At 38.1% G+C, this 12,375-nt stretch overlaps 1 protein-coding gene across 1 annotated transcript; it reads left to right on the top strand.

Moving 5' to 3' along the window:
- The first annotated feature begins 972 nt into the window (after positions 1-972).
- ndel1b (nudE neurodevelopment protein 1-like 1b) lies at positions 973-8,926 on the top strand. Its single transcript, XM_084037554.1, has 9 exons — positions 973-1,117; positions 3,708-3,804; positions 5,463-5,616; positions 5,998-6,146; positions 6,307-6,443; positions 6,531-6,698; positions 6,785-6,876; positions 6,968-7,113; positions 7,223-8,926. Exons 2-9 carry the CDS (start codon positions 3,719-3,721, stop codon positions 7,311-7,313), a joined length of 1,023 nt encoding a protein of 340 aa, XP_083893680.1. The 5' UTR covers positions 973-1,117; positions 3,708-3,718; the 3' UTR covers positions 7,314-8,926.
- The last annotated feature ends 3,449 nt before the right edge of the window (positions 8,927-12,375 follow it).

The following is a 12,375-nucleotide window of genomic DNA, read 5'->3' on the forward strand; positions in this document are numbered from 1 at the left end:
GACCAAGCAGGTTTACGCTTAAATGCTCTTCATAACATTAGGCCTATAGCCATTGTGACTATCCTTGAATATAAGCAAAACTAGTTAAAGATAGCAAAACTATATTTGTCATTTCTAATTTGATGTGTTTATTTAAGTCACTCCTAATGCAAAAAAACAACAACAAACAAACAAACAAAAAAAACTCAACAGCTCATTATCTTCATGTCTTTATAACATATTGTAGCTAAAAAGGTTGATTTCACAGAAAGCAATGGAAGCAGTTAAATCAAACGTTCCTATACAACCTGCATTATTAACAAGAATTACTTAATATAGGTTGTTAAATATAAGTTTGTTGAACTTTTTACAATACAATATATTTCTGAATTTGCCCAAAAATCAAATTTCACTAAACGTACAAAAGATGTTTAGAAAATGTTTTTTCCTGGAGTTGGAGTTTGTTATTTCAAACGTATCAGATAAATAATGAAGGCCTATACATGGTTATTGGGTTTTGATTGCAATCATTTAAATGATATTCTATATTTTCAGCTAAAAGTGTAAGTAAATAAAATAAACCAAAGGTTGTTAAAAAAATATGAAAAACAAATTTACAAAATCAACAATTAACGATAAGACATAATAATCAGGCTATGAGACCAACATGCAGTGCTGTAAAACAATTAAGAAAATTAAGGGCACATATCAGAGCTAATGTATTATCCCCAAAAAGACTCACAGAGACTAGAAAGAGACAGGAATATTATGGAAGCCTGTTTGTCTTGATGGTCCCTGTCCCTGTGTGGTGGTTCCTGGAAGTCATATGCCACCTTGTGGTCACTGTGGTGAAGCCCATGTAGCTACAGATCCATAGTAAAAAGAAAAGAAAAGATGCGGCTGATTCTAGTTAATCTAATTCTATAGCAGCCCTGCCCAGCTCTGACGTAAACGGGCGTTACATCAGCGCGTACGTCTACGTCAGGATTTACGTCGGTTCCGGGAGACGCGTTGGCAATTTCCTAAACATCATCCGAGGCAGGGGGAGAGGTGTGTTGGGCTGTTGGATGTAACACCGGCTGAGGAGACCTCCCGGAAAAAGAAGATAGCAGCTGGACAACCGATTTGACATGAGCAGGTACCGAATTCAAATGTGACAATATGGATGTGTTTAACGTCTGGACGGTTTTGTGTGTCGGGCTGCCGTGTTCCGCCGCGGCTTCTGTGTAATTCGTTGCCGGGATAACGTCTCGACGTCGGTTTAAATGCCCGCAGGGTTTTTCCCCCCCTTCACGTGCCATTTATGTTCACTTTTTTTACGTGGTGTTTTCAGTTTTTAACAACATTAAGGCGTAGCACACTGCTAGCATCCCGCGTCACAAACGCAGCAACGCAGTAAGCTAGCTGTGTGTTGTCTGGTAATGACAGTTACTTGTGATGCACCTCAATTGTCACATTTATAGCAAAACCACCTCCTTTTTTTCTTCACTTTTTAATGAATACTTTCGCATGTCCTCCTGCAGCTAAAACATAACCAAAATATGATGAGGGGAACACCACCACCACCACACCCTGTATAATTTTAGGTCTGATTATTATTCACATTGGAGCAAACCATCTGCAAAGAGGTATTTGACTCACCCCTCTTATGGGCCCCATTAACAGAAATGTGACTACATCATTGACAGCAGTTGAGCTCTTAGTAAGCACCCAGTCATCTGTGACAAAAGAGGATGTGGAGACAAGAATGTGGGAAAGGAAACTCTTCATTACCTTCCCCTCGCTGTAGTTTCCAGATGGCTCCACAGTAACAGGAGTGCCACGAAATATTCGTCACACAGTCTCTGCTGTCTGTGAGCTCCTGGCGTTGTCACGCAGACAGATCCATCTAGGGGTCAAGCTCGCCACCGCTCCAAGGGATGCTGAACTGGCAGATAACAGGAACTGTCACTTGTTCTGGCAGAGTCTCAGGACCTGTCGCGTGATGTAACTGAACCTTTTTTTTGTCTCATTTGAAGCAACGTATTCTGTTACCAGTAGAGCGCCACTCTGTCTCCATCTGGCCTAAATATGTGAAATACTGTGGTAGCTTGTTTTATTGGTGAGTGGGCAAATATACAGCAACGTCTTTTTTTTTTTTTTTTTTTATGAGGTGGTGATTAGCCTGATGAGGCTTTTGATCCGAATCACCATGGAAACAGTTTCCTGTCGCTCATGCCTTTTTGAAGTCCTGCACAGATCAATAGAAAGCACCCGATCCCATTCAGGACATCCAACATCATAACAAATAGAGATCTGTTTGCTAGATTACCTGGTTTATATTTGTTTTTTTTTGTATGTAATCAGAAGAAAACATTTGGTTTGTTGCTCATAACATGTTATGTCAGTAGCGTCTTGGGAACATTTCCCTCTCTCCACCCTCAGAACATTATGGTGTCCAGTTTCCTTCGTGATTTCCAAAATAGTGTGCTGACACGTGAGGTGCCTGTAGCGGGTAAATTGTTGACGACGCCAGCTCGGAGGAATGTATAAAGGGAAGGACAGGCTGTCCTGACTGGGAGTCTCCATTCTTCTGACTCTAGACCATCTTGGCAAGGAAAATAACACACCCCCAACCTTGCCTAACTTCAAGACTAGTTGGTCAGCATCAGAGTTGCCTTAAACTGTCGAGTGTGATTTGTGTGACCTTGAGTCCAGCTGATGGGTTTCCTGTGCTGCATCCATTTGTTGCTTGACCTTTCTGCAGGAAATCCTTGTAATCCCTGTTCAGATTATGAGTATTCCTGTAGCCACATCAATGTGAGTGTTTGGGGGAAGGCAGCTCTATTTGCCCCCACAGGAACACACACACAGCGACTCGTTCCAGATGTGTTAAATATTTTCCTGAAACCATCGTTGGTCCACATAGAGCACAGACTGAGGCAGAGTTTATCAGCTCATCAAAAAGGAACAACCATCTAAAGTGTTATTTCTGCAAATAGGATGGAAGATGAACACTTTTGAAAAACGCTTGATTAAAAAAACTTCAGAACTAAGTTACAACAGACAACTTTGATATATTCGGCAACGCTTATTTCACACAGATTGCCTTTAATGAATTAGTAATGCTGACGTCACATGAGTTGAGCTGTAAAGGCCCCTACACACCGCCCAGACGTCCAACTGCCTTATCCGACCATTCTCCGCCCACTCTGTTGCCTCTCGTCTGACCCGTGAGGTGAGAAATGTGATGAAATGTAGACACATGTCTAACTGGAGGATGTTCATAGTCAGAGAAAAGCTTTCCATGTTGGCCACTCAGTTGATTGAAAACGCAGCTTCTAAATAAACTGTTTCATCACTGAGCGTGATTTTGACAAATTATATAGAGCGAGGGATTTTCCCATCGGATGCCGCAGTCAGTGATTCATGAGTTAATTGGGATGACATGACCACAGAACAGCTGGGCGACATGGCCAGGCTGACCCGGCTTTCAAGTGAAGAGAGATCTGTTGTCTCCTCCAGTGAGGAATGAGAGAAATTTGCTGGGTTGATCTGCACCGAGATAAGAAGGGACTGTGCATGATTCTACATGCCAAAGGATAAAAATGGTGAAAGTGTTGTACCACATTTGAGTTACCTGTTACATTGTTTTTTCACTACTCAATGCTACTAACCTCCTTTGTATTAGATGTGCATTGTTTCACATATACTTTGTAGGCTAATGAAAGTGTGTCTTTAATCCTCAGGGTGCCCTGACATGGACAAAGAGATGATTCCCAAATTTACGTCAAAGGATGAGGAAGTTGATTACTGGAAGTCCCTAGCCCTCAAATATAAGAAAAGGTAGGTACTGTGATTTAGTCTTGTATGAAAACATAACATGTCAGAATACGTGTGTCTCTAAATATATGTATGGTTACAGCAGGATGCCAAAAAGTTGACGTAGCTCACTGTTACATACGGGTTAGATGGTAATATTACATTTTTTTAAAGACCCCCATGTTCAGCCATATAAGGCAAACAACCACCAGACAGGCTTTTCGAAATTAGTGACAACAAACGCCTGTGGCCCCGTAGGAGGAAATGACTTCTTTTGAGTTAATTCTTTGACTTCTTAAACAGAGGCCAAGGTCTATGTTCGTTTTGTGTTAATTTGTGTTAAACTCAGTCTGCCTGTCCTCACTATTTGTGGAGTTGGGCCCCATCATACTCTCAAAGGAAGTGTAAACCTGCACGGAGAGGGTTAAGGTCCTGGTGGTTTTCTTAGAAATTCCTGATGTGGGTACATAGAGGAAAAACTTCAACTTGTGGGGAAAAGAAACCCCAAGAGTATAGTTGCTAGTCACACATGTTTTGCATACGTTTTCTCAGGATCCCTTTTGCAGTAAACCTCTCATGCAGTATTTATTAGTTACTTAATGAGAAGTTATATTTTTAACCATTTGTTGCGACAAGGCTAATTGGACGTCATACAGTTTGTGATTAACACTGGAAGTTGTAATAATGTGACATGCACTTGTATGTCCTGCATTCGCACATTCATTTAATGCTGTTTCACGTCACACACACAGAGTTCTGTTGGTCATTTAAACCATGAAAAGCACGAGAGCCTGAATGTCAAAGAGGGAAGTTTTTAGGGCTCGGTGTGCTGATGAAGCAGCAACTGTTGTGTTGGTATGTGAGGAACGACCCCGGCACAACAACTGATTCATGGATTCCAGTGCTCCGTAGAGCCACTGTGAGGCCATTATCCCAGCGCAAGTCAGCTGATCTCAGAGCAGTGTTGGCCACGGTGTAATCTTCAGTGTGCACACCCTTGACAGGCGAAAAACTAGGCTCCTTTTAGATTACATAAACTCAGAGATTACCGCCACAGTTTTTTTTACCTTCCTATTCTAGATTGAAATGTTTACTGAAATAAAGCAAGTCATGTCAAAACGAGCCTCCATGATGAGTTAGTGTGTGTGTGTATTTAGATTCTCTATGGGGTCAGCCCTTACCAGCATGCACACACATCCTGTTTTTTAGCAAATGTCCTCATCCTGTTTCTGTGCCGTCATTTTCTCTTCACCTCTGACCCTTGACCTCTCCCATCATCGCTCATGACAGCAGGCCTCTTTTTCTGAGCTACTTCTGAACCTCTGTCACAGTCCAGCTATCTATTTAGAGCCGTATATATAGAATGCTTAACTCGACAATGCTGAGCCGCGCACCGTTTCCCGTTTGGCTGAGGGTTGAAGGTTGACCGGGTTTTTCATGCAGGTTTATTCCCGGCCATTGGAGATAAAGCTACTAGAACGTGCCTGAGCTTGGCTCATCTTATAGGACAAAAGCCAGTCAGTTTTCTAGAGCTCCTGCCCGCTGCCATTCAGCCAGTCAGCTATACAGAATTGTATAGTGGACAGTGGACAGGGTCGCTGGTAATTGGCAATGATTGTTCATCTGTTTCTGTGTCTGTCTGTGTGTGTGTGTGTGTGTGTGTGTGTGCATGCGCCATCTAGTTGCTATGATGCCCAGGAGGAATTGCAGGAGTTCCAGGAAGGGAGCCGGGAGCTGGAAGCCGAGTTGGAGGCACAGCTTAGCCAGGCCGAACACCGCCTTCGAGACCTCCAATCCGAAAACGAGAGACAGAAGAATGAGATGTCCAACCTCAAGGTGAGGTCTTGTTTATTTCTGGACTTGGTTTGCTTTTACAGTGGTTCGTGATCCCAATAAAGTAATTTGTGGTTACTTAAGAGGTTATCTCATCTCTGTTGGATCCTGAGGCCCTATTTTTATGTAAGGTGTTAATAAGTCATGCCCTCAGGTAATCCTACAGCACCCCTTAATTGGATTGGAAGAAAATAGAAATCCACAAGGACAAGTCTGGTTCACAATCATCATATGATTTAGGGTCAAGTTGTTCATTGTATAGTATATAAAATGATTCTTTCACGCTGCATGCCTCAGCCAAAGGCAAATAAAGTACAGTAGTTCTGTTTGATGTCCATGTTTCTCAACAAACAATTGTCTTCTTCATCCTGTCATCTCTATCAGGAGAAGCTGGAGCATCAGTATGCCCAGAGTTATAAACAGATTTCTATGCTAGAGGACGACCTGGGCCAGACCCGCAGCATCAAGGAGCAGCTCCACAAATACGTCCGAGAGCTTGAGCAGGCCAATGATGACCTAGAGAGGGCCAAAAGGTCAGACTCACACAGTACATTTTGGTCAATATATGAGTTTTTCCCCCCTTTTGTGGTGCTGAGAAGATGACAAATTCTATCTATATTTAGATTTTTTATCAACTGTAATATTCATCAAATGTTTTAACAATTGTGCCTTTTAACCTCTACATATGTACAGGGCAACAATAGTGTCCCTTGAGGACTTTGAGGGGCGTTTGAACCAGGCTATTGAGAGAAATGCCTTCCTGGAAAGTGAGCTGGACGAGAAGGAGTCTCTTCTAGTGTCTGTGCAGCGACTGAAGGATGAAGCACGAGGTAGAGACGAGAATCCATCATGCCCTTTTGCGGGAAGTCATCTCTGTAAGTGTAAGTTTCATGTGTTTTTAACTTTTTCACCTGCAGACCTGAGACAGGAGCTGGCTGTACGGGAGCGGACTACGGACAGGATGTCAGCACCCAGCTCACCCACCTTAGACATCGACAAGATGGATTCTGCAGTCCAGGCCTCTTTATCCCTGCCTGCCACACCCGTCGGAAAGAGCATAGACAACCCCTTCATCAACCCAAAAGGTCCAGATTAATTAAACTCATTCTTTATTGCACAACTGAAATTGGAAATTCACTTTATTCTAATCTCAGCTTGTGTCCTTGTGCAGCATTGACAAATGGCTGTGGCAACTCATCCCTCACTCCTTCTGCAAGAATCTCAGCTCTTAATATTGTTGGAGATCTCCTGAGGAAAGTTGGGGTAGGTATTATCCCTTTAAATTCAACACATGATTCCATTAATTGTTAACGATGAGCCTAAATACAGATTGAATCTCCCGTTTCACGTCTAGGCTTTGGAGTCCAAAATCGCCGCCTGTAGGAACTTTGCCAAAGACCAAGCAGCAAGAAAGAATTACTCCACAGACAATGGCAAACTCATCAACAGCAATGCCACAAAGTTCTCTCACTCGCTACATACCACTTACTTTGACAAAACGTGAGTCTTTAAGCATGCTTTGTTGCATTATACCTGATTTCATGCATTTGTTTTTGCCCTGTATGTGTGTCTGTGTGTTGCTAATATTGTGTCCACGTGGCAACCGCAGGACTGTAAATGGATTAGACCCCAGCTCCTTGACCTCCATTGCAACATCCCGAGCCGTGTCTCCACCCGGCATGCTGCCTCTGAGTGTGTAAGGCGTCACCACAGAAACCTCTACTGAAATTCCTATCCACCCAAAACAATGAGGGAACCGAGAGGACACTTGAAATACCATTACGGTGTGTGTGTGTGTGTGTGTGTGTGTGTGTGTGTGTGTGTGTGTGTGTGTGTGTGTGTGTGTGTGTGTGTGTGTGTGTGTGTGTGTGTGTGTGTGTGTGTGTGTGTGTGTGTGTGTGTGTGTGTGTGTGTGTGTGTGTGTGTGTGTGTGTGTGTGTGTGTGTGTGTGTGTGTGTGTGCGCATTTTTGAACGTGAAAGAGAGGCTTGACAATATGACTAGAATGTGTGCATATGTTCCTACCCGACACATGCCTATAGCTGTACTGTACCGTGCTTGTATGAATGTTATGGCAAACAGGCTGCTCTCTAAACGTCAAGTGGCCCCATTATAACCTTGGTTCCACTGTTCATCTGATAACTACTATTCCTGACAAAAGGTCCTTAACAGACCACAGCTTCCGATTTCCACTTTCCTTTCCTCCTGTGTTTTCACTTAAATTGCACATTTAAACTATTTTCAATTTAGAATGTATTATATTAAAAAAGGGAAGTGTTCATATTAATTAAATTATCTCACAGTCTGCTTTAAAATGCAATATTTCCTATTTGCTATTTTCTTGCATGTGTGCAAATGTAATGTGGGGTTGGAGAGGTGAAGTTGGGCCCCATATTCATGACTGAAGTGAATGTTGATCGTTCAAAGCCATGTAGCCATAGTGCAGTCGTTCCTCTTTATACCTGCTTCCCGTAGTTAATGTGGACGTAGTCTCCATGTTAAAGGTTGGACATATCAGCTGGTTCTGTCCTCTGGGTTAAACCTGCACTTAAACAAACTGCTCCTCACACGTTTCGTTGCAGTCGAGTGTTTTCATCTGTGGACATCCAATGACATTTTGAGGAAATAGTTTTGCCTTTTTTTTCAAATGTGTTGATTTCTTTTTTTTAAATCTTGTGACAGGGTCATTTACCTCATTCTGATATAATGGCAATTATCCACAGTGGAATTGTAATATGAGTAGATACATTTGGCTTTATAAAACTCCCACAAAAGGATACTCAAAGCAAAGGGGACTCAATGATCCTATTGTCTGTTAACTTTGGCTGGTGTATGAATTCATGGTCCATTGAGGCATTTGTGTCATGCAGCTTATTTGCTGATTATTTGTTATTGCGTGGACTACTATGTTAATTTGACTTGATTTTGGTAATGCATTCATTTTACATGCCAGACTTTTTTGTCTTAAATCATTTTTTCCCCACATAATCTCTCTTTCAAAGATATGTATGTCACCATCTCAAAGCATCATTTGAAGCCTTTAGTATTCATTTCTTGTTTGATAATATATGTCATTTTGGACACTCTATGAGCCTGTTACTTAAATATGTTCTACATTCAGTGTATATAGCCTTTAAAGATGGTAATTTTGCTTACCACATTTGTACATATTAACATTTGCATTAAGGTCCTATTTATTTCAGATTCTGTATGGCATGTTCAGATAATGGATGGTTAAAGCCAGTGTATTATGATATCAAATTGTTCGTTTGTTTAAAATTTGTTTCAGTTAATAAAGATTGAAATGACAAATATATGCTGTGCAACTTGTAATTACAGATGATACAGAAAACTGTCCAGGGTATATGAGTTTTATTTAGGTTTTTCCTGTGACTCCCTGTGGTAGATTGACATACATAGTCCAGCTGTAATCAACTGTTTCATATGTTGACATGAATATAAGGGGGAAGAAGATTATGAAGACCTAAATATTGAAACGTGAATTGAAAAAGCTGCAAAACATTTAGTGGTTAAAATGAAGTTTAATTGAAACTGATTACTATCGACATACAATCCTCAGACTTTTTTATTACTTTTTTCAACATGCTATCCTAAGAATTTTTTATGACTTTTTGCAACATACTATACTATGACTTTTTTTATGACTTTTTCAACACACTAAACTATGACTTTTTCTCGACATACGACTTTTTATGACTTTTTCACGACATACTATACTATGACTTTTTTTATGACTTTTTCAACACACTAAACTATGACTTTTTCTCGACATACGACTTTTTATGACTTTTTCACGACATACTATACTATGACTTTTTTATGACTTTTTCAACACACTAAACTATGACTTTTTCTCGACATACTATACTATTACTTTTTCACGACATACTATACTATGACTTTTTATGACTTTTTCACGACATACTATACTATGACTTTTTTTGACTTTTTCAACACACTAAACTATGACTTTTTCTCGACATACTATACTATGACTTTTTATGACTTTTTCACGACATACTATACTATGACTTTTTATGACTTTTTCAACACACTAAACTATGACTTTTTCTCGACATACTATACTATTACTTTTTATGACTTTTTCCCGACATACTATACTATGACTTTTTATGACTTTCATGACATACTATACTATGACTTTTTATGACTTTTTCACGACATACTAAACTATGACTTTTTATGACTTTTTCACGACATACTAAACTATGACTTTTTCACGACATACTATACTATGACTTTTTATGACTTTTTCACGACATACTATACTATGACTTTTTATGACTTTTTCACGACATACTATACTATGACTTTTTCACGACATACTAAACTATGACTTTTTCACGACATACTATACTATGACTTTTTATGACTTTTTCACGACATACTATACTATGACTTTTTATGACTTTTTCACGACATACTAAACTATGACTTTTTCTCAACATACTATACTATGACTTTTTATGACTTTTTCACGACATACTATACTATGACTTTTTATGACTTTTTCAACACACTAAACTATGACTTTTTCTCAACATACTATACTATGACTTTTTATGACTTTTTCACGACATACTATACTATGACTTTTTATGACTTTTTCAACACACTAAACTATGACTTTTTCACGACATACTATACTATGACTTTTTATGACTTTTTCAACACACTAAACTATGACTTTTTCTCGACATACTATACTATGACTTTTTATGACTTTTTCCCGACATACTATACTATGACTTTTTATGACTTTCATGACATACTATACTATGACTTTTTATGACTCTTTCACGACATACTAAACTATGACTTTTTCACGACATACTAAACTATGACTTTTTCACGACATACTATACTATGACTTTTTATGACTTTTTCACGACATACTTTACTATGACTTTTTATGACTTTTTAACGACATACTATACTATGACTTTTTATGACTTTTTTTCACGACATGCTATACTATGACTTTTTATGACTTTTTCACGACATACTATACTATGACTTTTTATGACTTTCATGACATACTAAACTATGACTTTTTCATGACATACTATACTATGACTTTTTATGACTTTCACGACATACTAAACTATGACTTTTTCACGACATACTATACTATGACTTTTTATGACTTTTTCACGACATACTATACCATGACTTTTTATGACTTTTTCACGACATACTAAACTATGACTTTTTCACGACATACTATACTATGACTTTTTATGACTTTTTCACGACATATTATACTATGACTTTTTATGACTTTTTCACGACATACTATACTATGACTTTTTCACGACATACTATACTATGACTTTTTATGACTTTTTCACGACATACTATACTATGACTTTTTCACGACATACTATACTATTACTTTTTATGACTTTTTCCCGACATACTATACTATGACTTTTTATGACTTTCATGACATACTATACTATGACTTTTTATGACTTTTTCACGACATACTAAACTATGACTTTTTATGACTTTTTCACGACATACTAAACTATGACTTTTTCACGACATACTATACTATGACTTTTTATGACTTTTTCACGACATACTATACTATGACTTTTTATGACTTTTTCTCGACATACTATACTATGACTTTTTATGACTTTTTCCCGACATACTATACTATGACTTTTTATGACTTTCATGACATACTATACTATGACTTTTTATGACTCTTTCACGACATACTAAACTATGACTTTTTCACGACATACTAAACTATGACTTTTTCACGACATACTATACTATGACTTTTTATGACTTTTTCACGACATACTTTACTATGACTTTTTATGACTTTTTAACGACATACTATACTATGACTTTTTATGACTTTTTTTCACGACATGCTATACTATGACTTTTTATGACTTTTTCACGACATACTATACTATGACTTTTTATGACTTTCATGACATACTAAACTATGACTTTTTCATGACATACTATACTATGACTTTTTATGACTTTCACGACATACTAAACTATGACTTTTTCACGACATACTATACTATGACTTTTTATGACTTTTTCACGACATACTATACCATGACTTTTTATGACTTTTTCACGACATACTAAACTATGACTTTTTCACGACATACTATACTATGACTTTTTATGACTTTTTCACGACATATTATACTATGACTTTTTATGACTTTTTCACGACATACTATACTATGACTTTTTCACGACATACTATACTATGACTTTTTATGACTTTTTCACGACATACTATACTATGACTTTTTCACGACATACTAAACTATGACTTTTTCACGACATACTATACTATGACTTTTTATGACTTTTTAACGACATACTATACTATGACTTTTTATGACTTTTTTTCACGACATGCTATACTATGACTTTTTATGACTTTTTCACGACATACTATACTATGACTTTTTATGACTTTCATGACATACTATACTATGACTTTTTATGACTTTTTCACGACATACTAAACTATGACTTTTTATGACTTTTTCACGACATACTAAACTATGACTTTTTCACGACATACTATACTATGACTTTTTATGACTTTTTCACGACATACTATACCATGACTTTTTATGACTTTTTCACGACATACTAAACTATGACTTTTTCACGACATACTATACTATGACTTTTTACGACTTTTTCACGACATATTATACTATGACTT

This window comes from Eutrigla gurnardus (assembly GCF_963514095.1).
Source record: "Eutrigla gurnardus genome assembly, chromosome: 20".
Classification (NCBI taxonomy): Eukaryota; Metazoa; Chordata; class Actinopteri; order Perciformes; family Triglidae; genus Eutrigla; species Eutrigla gurnardus.

Coding starts and splice junctions, on each gene's coding strand:
- ndel1b (XM_084037554.1), top strand. CDS start 3,719: ATGGACAAAGAGATGATTCCCAAATTTACGTCAAAGGATGAGGAAGTT. Junction 5,617..5,997: donor ATGAGATGTCCAACCTCAAG/GTGAGGTCTTGT, acceptor CATCTCTATCAG/GAGAAGCTGGAGCATCAGTA. Junction 6,877..6,967: donor ATCTCCTGAGGAAAGTTGGG/GTAGGTATTATC, acceptor TTTCACGTCTAG/GCTTTGGAGTCCAAAATCGC.